General features: G+C 40.2%; 1 protein-coding gene across 1 annotated transcript; it reads left to right on the forward strand.

Annotated features, from left to right (window-relative positions):
- Positions 1 to 2,599: 2,599 nt before the first annotated feature.
- On the forward strand, positions 2,600 to 4,017 carry zmp:0000000930 (telethonin). The gene is made up of 2 exons (XM_029743839.1): positions 2,600 to 2,881; positions 3,114 to 4,017. Exons 1-2 carry the CDS (start codon positions 2,730 to 2,732, stop codon positions 3,514 to 3,516), a joined length of 555 nt encoding a protein of 184 aa, XP_029599699.1. The 5' UTR covers positions 2,600 to 2,729; the 3' UTR covers positions 3,517 to 4,017.
- Positions 4,018 to 11,156: the final 7,139 nt, after the last annotated feature.

The raw sequence follows: 11,156 nt of genomic DNA on the forward strand, positions 1-11,156 counted from the left end.
TGATTTGTGAATCAGTTTGAATCAGTTCTGAACGAACAGCTATAGCCACAGCTGACAGCTAAAATGACTTTGAAAAAATACGATTTCTGCTAATAGGGTGAAGTATCTAACAAAATAACTACATTATTGCTTTCACTAATCATAAACTATTTACATATAATAGAAATGTCAGTACATTTGTGGACAAAATTCTTAGTTAGCCTATTCAACCTTGAATTAGTCTTGATACCATTCCTGGAGGGTAATGCATCATATTTTATATGTTATAAAGTTATAAAAAGCATTATCCGAGGAAAGAAAACAGATAAGTATTTTAGATTCAATCAGAAGTAACATTCTGCTCTCTTGTTGTTGTATGAAATCAACCTTTGCTCATTTACTTTCAGTGCCATGATAACTCTGCATCATAAATATTTTCCTTGGGAACTGATGGATTCAACAGAACAGGCTGTTCTCATTGGGATGAATCCAAGATAACTGTCATTGCCCAATACCAGCTTACTAAGTTTCAGCCTCACGGCTAGAGGGTAATGCCAAAGAACCCACGCCAAAGCCTGTGACAGCTTGTTCATTTCATTTTCCATGTGAAGTTGGGCTGAAGAATTTCTGATGTATTTGAAGTACTAAGCTTTATGACACAAATGTAGCTTCCTGGAGCAATGCATGATAACAGCTGCAGCACCTGTTGCTGACAATGGCATGTGGCACTGAATTATGACATAATCATCTTTGACTGTTCTGTTCCTGAATCATCGACAGTACATTTTCAAAGCTGGAAAGAGGGAAAGTTGGTATGAGGTATGCAGTGAATGTCAGTTCAGGGAGGCATCGTCAATCTTCCATCACTGCATCAATCATTGCTCACATGCCTACCCGCTGAACTCATGGCATGAAGCTGTTTCATCATAGTGTCCTTTTCAGTGGGACAGAAAGTGAATAGCGCAGAGGCTTGCTGGGACATAGCTTCAGAAAGTGGCTGGGGCTGGGGAATAGCTGCCGAGGTTGACAGCCAAGGTGTCTGTTTCTGAGGCTGTGTTGATCTGGCAATGACTCTGAAACCTGACCATGCACCTTACAGAATGACCCCAAATAATTTCCCCAGGGGGCACTTGATGTTCCTCAATCTTAAAGAGGCCGTTATACTGTCTCATAGACCCATCAGCCATGATTTATCAATGTATACTGAACAAAAATATATACGCAACATGTAAAGTGTTGGTCCCATGGTTCATGAGCTGAAAACAAATATGCACAAAAAGCTTATTTTTCTCAAAGTCTGTGCACAAATTTGTTTACATCCCTGCATTTCTCCTTTGCCAAGATAATCCATCCACCTGACAGGTGTGACATGTCAAGAAGCTGATGAAACAACATGGTCATTACACAGGTGCACCTTGTACTGGGGACAATAAAAGGCCACAAAAAATTTGCAGTTTTGTCACACAACACAATGCCACAGATATCTCAAGTTTTGAGGGGCAATTGGCATGCTGACTGCAGGAATATCTACCAAAGCTGTTTCCAGAAAATGTAATGTTAATTTCTCTACCATAAGCCACCTCCAACGTCAGTTTAGAGAATTTGGCGGTACGTCCAAACAGCCTCACAATCACAGATCACCCCTGCCCAGTCATGTGTAATCCATAGTCTCTAGGGCCTCATTTATTTATTTAAATTGACTGATTCCCCTATATGAGCTGTAACTTTATATTTTTCTTCATTGTAGTTTGATTGGTGTTTGTATTCCTCCCTAAAACTATGATTAGAAGAAAAGGATCACATCTAAATGGTCAGTTCTTAGTTTCGATGATTAATCTACCATGTTGTTATTAAAATGGTGTTAAGCAAAGATCACATTTAACAGAAAGGCACTATATATACAAATCTGGTCAAACCTGTTCAGTGACAAAATCAGTATTGTTAAAGGACAATGTAAAGAGGTCCATCCAGATAGCGTGCTAGCATTTCCAGGATCCATACCTCTACATCATCACATGGAATGATTGTACAGATATAACTACAGGGCAACCCTTACTGAGGAATACCTGGGTAATCTGTCCACTGATACATGCACTGATGATGAAAACTTTGACGCATGTTACAAGAACAATGGACTCCGAACATTACTCAAAGTCTCCACCTAGGTTTATTTATACAACTGTACAATTCTTTGGGGGAAAAAATAGATGATGAATGATAAATACATTCAGATGAAGGTCAAAATGTTCCCTGTACTTTGGCTCTGACATTTGGGTGAAAGATTAAATACAATGTATACTATGTGCACAATTCTGCCACCAGAGGTCATATTACCTTGAGCAATATCCTGAAGCATTTAGCCTATGAGGTATCTGAGAAGTCTGAGGAGCATGACTGACCTTTAACCTCTTTGTGTGGTTTGGACTGGCTAATACAACTCAATGAAATTAAAGTGGTGTTCGTCACTCTTTCCACTGGTCGCCTTCCTCACAGGACAGCTGTAAACCAACCTGAAACGCCAACCAACCTGAGCCAACCACAGTGACAGCATTGGCAATGGTATGATGTAGTAGGGTAAAAATAGAACCGTAATATTATAAGAGGCTCTGGAGAACCACAGTACAACACATAACCTCACACACAGACAGACCAACTGTCATTCATCTCCAGCCAAAAGCAATTCCCAGAGAAGCCTATAGATTAGCACATCTAACAGGTAGTCAGTCAACTCTCTCATCTCTGTCTCCACTATGCTCTATACACACAAGATTAACAGTCTAAACAGTGGGGATGTGTATCTGGTAAATGCCCACTGCGATGTAAAGGAGAAGGACCAGGAGAAGAAGGAGTCCTACCAGGCCACTTGGTTGGACTTGGTGATGGAAACAAGACCAGAACAACAGTATGTATATTAGCATGATAGATAGTTTCATCAAATTTTGCTTTTAATCACTGTTCCAGCCGAGTGCTGGTGGTCATGTTCAATGTGTGCCACAAATTCATTATCATCATTCACTAAATTAACACATTTTCACAAAGATTATATTGGTCTTACAAATCACGTGTCTAAGAACAGCAAGAACAGCAGGACACTTTCAAACTGCTCTTTAAAACATGCTATTGCTTGATTCCAGGACCACATTGTTTGAAAACGACTCCTCGAGAAAGGAGACCTACAAGCAGAAACAGGTGGCTCATTTCTTGGTCCAGAGAAACCCCAGTCAGAGGATCAAGATGGGCACAAGGGGTGGAATGCTGAAGGAGTACCAGCTGCCGTACAAGAACGCCCTCCGTGTGCCCATCTTCACTCCCAGCAAAGCCGCATCGCCCAAAGACCTGTACAGATCTCCCTCTCCATCAGAGTACAAGTCTATCATGGAATTTGAGACGATCGCCAAAGGAGTATGTTCAGATAAACAGGAGATTTTCGAAATCACTAAGGACTTACCTAAGGTCTCCCAACCTATCCGTGTTAACTTCAGGGCATCTAGTCTTATATCCCCAACACGTGAGTTTTCACACTCCTTCAGGGGTTGAAAGGGAAGAATGAATGTAGGACGTTGGAGGTAAAAATGTAAAATCAGAGGAAATTATATCAGCAATGTGTAAATGGGCAAAGGGAAAGTTGAAGGGAATATTGATTTCTTTATAAAAGAGACTTTTAATTTTAACATATTTCTGGCTGTGAAAGTTATGTTGAGGGAGCTGTTAACATGTGGAAAGGATAAAGTGAATTTGAATGGAACAGTGCATGACACCATTTTCTGGGTCAGTATCATAGACATCATGGTCAGTATATTCAACCTAGGAAAGTTTTTTTATTGGCAAACCTCTAAGGTATTTTCATGGACATCAGCTAGTGCTGCGATACAAGGAAACAGAATCTAATGTCGCCATCTAGTGGTGAAGCATCAGCATGGAAATGTATATGCCTTATACGTAACATTTTGACTGGTGTACTGTGATGTGATCTGTAATGTAATAAATAAATAAAATAATAAAATGAATCCAAACAAAGGATTTACTTATGGGATCTCATCCCCCACCCATTCAGTATGTATTTTCACAGGTGTGTTTATTTTATTTCACTCACAGACAGACTTGCCTATAGTGGACATCAGTAACAAAATTCTAAAGGTTCTGTGTAATTGAGCCCCACAGTGGAGGTGTTATAACACCCATAAAACCTAGCGGTCAAACAGGGAAATGGTTCTAATCATTTTTCCCATAGGGAAATAAGGGCTGTGTTTCATTTAGGCTTACCCTGCCTGGCAAGACGGTTTGAAAACAATGTAAATATCTCTTGGACAAGTTGACTTTTATCAATATATTCAGCATTATTTACTCTCAGTTTCGAAAATGCTAATTATCATCAAAGTAGACATCATGCAAGACTGCAAATTCTTGCAAACTCCTGTAGGTCATATCTAGCTGACAGCTTTGCTAACAGGTATTGTGTCAATTTAAAACTTGCACAAGACAGTTCACAGAATTGTCAATTTAAAGAAATGTTGCCAATTTATTAATTACTACATTTAGCTAACATTAGATATTTAATCCAGAGATCATTACCTTTGCCTCGAATCGTCAGTCTCGTGCAAAACATCATGGTATTTGTAGCTCTTTATGGTAGCCACATTAGCAGCTACTTAGCATTCATTTTGGAGGGGGGGGGGGGGGGGGTAAATACAGGCAAATATATTGACAAAAGTCACCTTTACACGGTTATCAAAACATCACATCAGGGTATGCCTACACAAAACACAGCCCTTATTTTAAGTGCTTCTAAAATCCCCATGGGAAAAATGAATGGTGGAAAAACAATTGGAACCATTTCCCTGTTTGACCGCAAGGTTTTATGGGTAGTATGACTCATACTGTGATACTATATACTTATTCATTTCTGTGGTAATGTTGTATTTGATAATGCAGTTAAACATCTACGCCACCAGGTGGCATAGTGAACATACAGTTACTATAGCGAAACAACTTGGTGTCACACAGTATACACTGAGTGTACAAACATTAGGGACACCTGCTCTTTCCATGACAGACTGACCAGGTGAATCCAGGTGAAAGCTATGATCTCTTATTGATGTCAGTTGATAAATCCACTTCAATCAGTTTAGATGAAAGGGAGGAAACAAGTTAAATAAGGATTTTTAAGCCTTGAGACAATTGAGACATGGATTGTGTATGTCATTCAGAGGGTGAAAGGGCAAGACAAAATATTTAAGTGCCTTTGAACTGGGTATGGTAGTACACTGCTGGGTTTTTCACCCTCAACAGGTTCCTGTGTGTATCAAGAATGGTCCACCACCCAAAGGACATCCAGCCAACTTGACACAACTGTGGGAAGCATTGGAGTCAACATGGGCCAGCATCCCCGTGGAATGCTTTCAACACCTTGTAGAGTCCATGCCCCGACGAATTGAGGCTGTTCTGAGGGCAAAAGGGGGTGTAACTTAATATTAGAAAGGTGTTCCTAATGTTTGTACACTCAGTGTAGTTGCCCCACTCTGCAGAGTACTGCTGTCAAAATACAATCAAATCAATCAGATTTAATTTTATATGTCACAAGAGGAATAAAATACAAAAGAATGAAGCTATATACAGGAAATACCAGAAACATAACACTGTGCATGGGTACGAGGTATTTGCATGTATGTACATAAAGGCAGGGGTAAAGTGACTAGGCATCACAGTAGCAGAAGCTGCATGAGCTCTAGAGGTCCCGTCCACGGTCCTCCTAGTTCAAGTTCTGTTACAGTTCCACACCTCTGTCCCACCTTCCCACATAGGGACCTTGGGCACCCCGGGCTACTGCTTCAGCCTAGAACCAGCACCCTTGTCTGGGGTGGTGGGAAATTACTTGTTCCTGGCCATAGATACAGCAGATAGAGGATTACCATGCCTCAAGGATTACCATACCAACCCAAATTTTACAGTTCCCACATAGGAACATAAGATTTATTAAATATTGGCAGGGGGCGCTGTTTAGAAGCCACCAGGGAGCCATTTCGATGCTATAATATTTATGTATTGATGTCTGTATTTGTTTTTGACAAGTATATTCTATTACAGACATCATAATGCATACTTTAAAATTATATTAAGTGAAATGAACCTGAAAATGTTAAATAAAAATATTTAAAAAATATTCCTGAAAGCATTTTTGTTTTACAAATGTTACTGTCCCCACTACAACAAAGAAATACTTAAATACATGTCATTTTGTCCTTGAAACATTTTTTTTTGAAATATAGTACAATTTCATTCATTCCTATGGAGGACTGCTCCTTCTGGGGAGTACCAATATGGCAGCCAGTAGCTTCAAAGCCTCTCATTGGCCATTACATAGAATTAACAATCGAGGGTTTATACACATCGTTATCTACTAAGGCCTTGCTAATCTCACAGCCACACAATGAGTCTCAACAGAACTTTTCAAGTTTTTTTCAGGAAGCTGATAAAGCATGGGCAGACACCTGTCTTATCTATCCTTATCTAACTCACTTTATTGGGCTGACAGGCTAGATCCTGTTTCATGGGTAAACATTTGTCTCTTTTGAAAAGTCTGACATTATACACCACTATTTAAAAGGCACTGCCTCTGAAATATGGGTGCACAGTTCTGTAGTCATGGTTCACATGGTTCCTATTCACTAATCAATGGGTTGGTTGTTTATCAACAAAACCGACGTGTGCGCAACTATGGGGCAAAATAAGATGCTGTTGGCTTAGAATGTTTACAGCATGTAAACACATTTTTGTCTCCAATGTTTATTGAAAACAAATAGGCATACATTTGCACAATGAGCACTATTTGTCTCTGAAATACATACACTACTGTTCAAAAGTTTGGGGTCACTTAGAAATGTCCTTGTTTTTGAAAGAAAAGCTATTTTTTTGTCCATGAAAATAACATCAAATTGATCAGAAATACAGTGTAGACATTGTTAATGTTGTAAATGACTATTCTAGCTGGAAAAAGCAGATGTTTAATGGAATATCTACATAGGCGTACAGAGGCCCATTATCAGCAACCATCACTCCTGTGTTCCAATGGCATGTTGCGTTAGCTAATCTAAATAGTACCCGCAAAACACCAGTCTCAACATCAACAGTGAAGAGGCGACTCCGGGATGCTGGCCTTCTAGGCAGAGTTTTAAGAAAAAGCCATATCTCAGGCTGGCCAATAAAAATAAAAGATTAAGATGGGCAAAAGAACACAGACACTGGACAGAGGAACTCTGCCTAGAAGGCCAGCATCCCGGAGTCGCCTCTTCACTGTTGACGTTGAGACTGGTGTTTTGCGGGTACTATTTAATGAAGCTTCCAGTTGAGGACTTGTGAGGCGTCTGTTTCTCAAACTAGACACTCTAATGTACTTGTCCTCTTGCTCAGTTGTGCACCGGGGCCTCCCACTCCTCTTTCTATTCTGGTTAGACCAGTTTGTGCTGTTCTGTGGAGGGAGTAGTACACAGCGTAGTACACAAGATCTTCAGTTTCTTGCCAATTTCTCTCATGGAATAGCCTTCATTTCTCAGAACAAGAATAGACTGACGAGTTTCAGAAGAAAGATATTTGTTTCTTGCCATTTTGAGCCTGTAATCGAACCCACAAATGCTGATGCTCCAGATACTCAACTAGTCTAAAGACGGACAGTTTTATTGCTTCTTTAATTAGAACAACAGTTTTCAGCTGTGCTAACATAATTGCAAAAGGGTTTTCGAATGATCAATTAGCCTTTTAAAATGATAAACTTGGATTAGCTAACACAACGTGCCATTGGAACACAGGAGTGATGGTTGCTGATAATGGGTCTCTGTACGCCTGTGTAGATATTCCATAAAAATCAGCCGTTTCCAGCTACAATAGTCATTTACAACATTAACAATGTCTATACTGTATTTCTGATCAATTTGATGTTATTTTAATGGACAAAAAATGTGCTTTTCTTTCAAAAACAAGGACATTGTCACGTCCTGACCAGCAGATGGAGCTATTGTATTAGTTTTGGGGTCAGGACGTGGCAGTTTTGTGTGTGTGAATGTTTGTGTTGGTGATTGGGACTTCCAATTGAAGGCAGGTGTGTTGAGTTGCCTTTGATTGGAAGTCCTATATAGGTGTGTGTGTTTTTTTGGGGGGTTGTGGGTAGTTGTTCTTGCACTGCGTTTTTGTATGCCTGTAAGACTGTTCCTGTCGTGTGTATTGTTTTTTTTCCAGTGGATGCTTTACTCCTTTTTTTTATATTAAAACATGAGCATCCATATTCCCGCTGCAGTTTGGTCTATTCAACACGGCTCTTTTTGTGACAGACATTTCTAAGTGACCCCAAACTTTTGAACGGTAGTGTAGTTACAGTTGTTAGCTAGCTAGCACAATTTAGCCATATTAGCATTGACATGAAATCCGTCAAACCACCTCAAAACAAGATATGGTATCAAGATGAAACTAGCTGAAACGACCCACTTACAGTTCCCCACAAGGCAGTTTCATGTCATTGTTGCTAGACAGCCATCACATCAGTGGGTCGTTTCCATCACATCATTTCCATCACATCATTATTAAAAATCCATTTTAGTTGAAAATGAAATATCATACAATTATTTTATAACACATTTCTTATACATTTGTACATTAACTTGCTTTGAATATTGTTTTAAGTGATTTTTAAGGTTTTCCCAAAATGAATAATTCAACACAATGCCTGAATGTATAAACTTGCCTTTGTGACAGCTGAAAATATTTATTTATCATAAAAAAATAACATATTTCCACCCAACCTTTTTGTGAGATTATGATAACAACCATATGATTTACATATCTAAAACAAATCAATCAATGTAAATTATACATAATATACTAATTTACCTAAAAATATGGGTGTGGTGGAAATGACAAGGTGTGGTGGAAATGATATCTATGTAAAAAAAAACTTATGAAAACAGTATTTTATTGCAAACATTTTGAACAACAACCATTGTAGAATATGTAATTCATTTAATAAAAGGTAAGATTCCAAAAGTGGGCAGGGCTCAAGGAAGTAGGCCAGTGTTTTTGAGAGATAAACCCAGATTGCAGAGGGGTCATCCGCATAGAAGAGCTCAGTGAACAAAATGAAACGGTATCATTTGTGGTATGTCCAACACAGGTGTGGAGGGTCACCTGCATGTGAGAATCACCAAAGTGAACTGCCTGGATTTCACTGGTCTATTTACGCAGGTAGTTCTCTCAGTGGCACAACTTTGGTTTTAGAAGTGTGGGGGGGGGGGGGGGGGGGGGGGGGATCATTATTATAATTAGTTTTATCCAGTCGGATAAACACTCCAAACAGCATACCCGACTGCTCGGAGGTGTCTGCATGGTCCTAAAGCACACCGTTGCCTCATTTCATATCACATTCAAATTATAAAACTGGAGGGGACAAAAATGCAATTTCAGAATGTGAGGGGGGCTTCCCCCCCCTGTCCCCGTCCCCAGTGAAAGTTGCGCCCCTGAGTTCTCTGCAAAGTTAATATGCACTATGATCTCCTCTTTCCGCAAATTCTCTTTTCATTCTCTCAGTTTGGAGTACTGGTGTCGAAAGTTGTACATGTGTTTCCCCAACTTCTCTTTCAATCCTTTGGAGAAGTCCTCCAGTAGAATCTGCAGTGTGCCTCACACCTTTTCTTATACTGTCAAATGTACAGTGAACTTTTCCATGTTTCCCAATTTGTTTTTCCTTCTCTCTCTCTTCAGCTTTGTTTTTCCACTCAAACCACCATGTCTGCTATCCAGCATCAAAGTCAGATGTTTATGCTCTTTGGCTTGGCAAAGGGAGAACTCTGTGTACATGCACTCTTTCTTCAGGTTCTCACAGCACAAAGACTTAATAAGGTTCTCATTGTTGTTGCAGCTGATCACTTTGTGATACTGTAGTTTGTCCGCCATGAACTGGAGGTTGGCGTGGGTTTCACAGAGGCATGTGTCCCTATCTTGGACTGCTGGCTTGACAACCCAAAAAGGACGTCTTTTGCAGAATTCACAGTAGGAAATTTGAATATCTGAATATTCCCTCAAACTTCTGATAAAGGTTCTGAATTGTGCCATTCAAGAAGCGCTTCTGCTTCTTCTTCTTGTTCCTCGTTAGTGTATCCTTTTTCCCTGTTGTTGCTCTGCTGTTGTCATCACGTTCATAGAATCTAGTGATTTTCTCTTCTGTGGCAGTGCTAATTCTGTTACACTGATTTTTCCTGGAGTATTGAAGACTTGATGGCATGTTTTCATTTGCCGTCATTGCTTTTGCTGAAAGCAAAATTCTCTGTTTGCGGCTTTGACCAGGCCATACTTTCTCAGGATGTTGCCTCTGAGCATTTTTGAAGCCACTTGTTTGTCTTTGGCACTGCACATTTTTTTTATACTTTTGTTTTAACTCTACAATGATGGCATTTTGAAACAATAAAATCCTTCTCAAGTTCTTAGGAGTTCCCTTCATTTGCTGTTTTGTCTTTGGGGAATTTTGTCTCTCCATTTTGTTTATCAGTCGATCATACCTTTTTTTGTATTTCTCAGCTTTCCGTAAAGCATTATCAAGTTTGACAGTTGTCATACTAAGATCTCTGTATGCTTTTGAACGACCTCTTCCAACCTTTTTTCTTCCAGCAAGTATTCAACTTCTCATTCCTGTTGCAGACGATGAGGAAGGGGTATCAGGGCAGGTAAAGTTAGGGGCAGGTATGTTAGCCTCATGTTCTGGCTGCAGGTCATCTGGTGACTGAGGTGGCGTGTTGCCTGATAGGTAGGTCTCCATCTGGTGACTGAGGTGGTGTGTTGCCTGATAGGTAGGTCTCCATCTGGTGACTGAGGTGGTGTGTTGCCTGATAGGTAGGTCTCCATCTGGTGACTGAGGTGGTGTGGTGCCTGATAGGTAGGTCTCCATCTGGTGACTGAGGTGGTGTGTTGCCTGATAGCTAGGTCTCCATCTGGTGACTGAGGTGGTGTGGTGCCTGATAGGTAGGTCTCCATCTGGTGACTGAGGTGGTGTGTTGCCTGATAGGTAGGTCTCCATCTGGTGACTGAGGTGGTGTGTTGCCTGATAGGTAGGTCTCCATCTGGTGACTGAGGTGATGTGTTGCCTGATAGGTAGGTCTTCATCTGGTGACTGAGGTGGTGTGGTGCCTGATAGGTAGGTC

This window comes from Salmo trutta, chromosome 3 (assembly GCF_901001165.1).
Source record: "Salmo trutta chromosome 3, fSalTru1.1, whole genome shotgun sequence".
NCBI classification, from domain to species: domain Eukaryota; kingdom Metazoa; phylum Chordata; class Actinopteri; order Salmoniformes; family Salmonidae; genus Salmo; species Salmo trutta.

Coding starts and splice junctions, on each gene's coding strand:
- zmp:0000000930 (XM_029743839.1), top strand. CDS start 2,730: ATGCTCTATACACACAAGATTAACAGTCTAAACAGTGGGGATGTGTAT. Junction 2,882..3,113: donor GAAACAAGACCAGAACAACA/GTATGTATATTA, acceptor GCTTGATTCCAG/GACCACATTGTTTGAAAACG.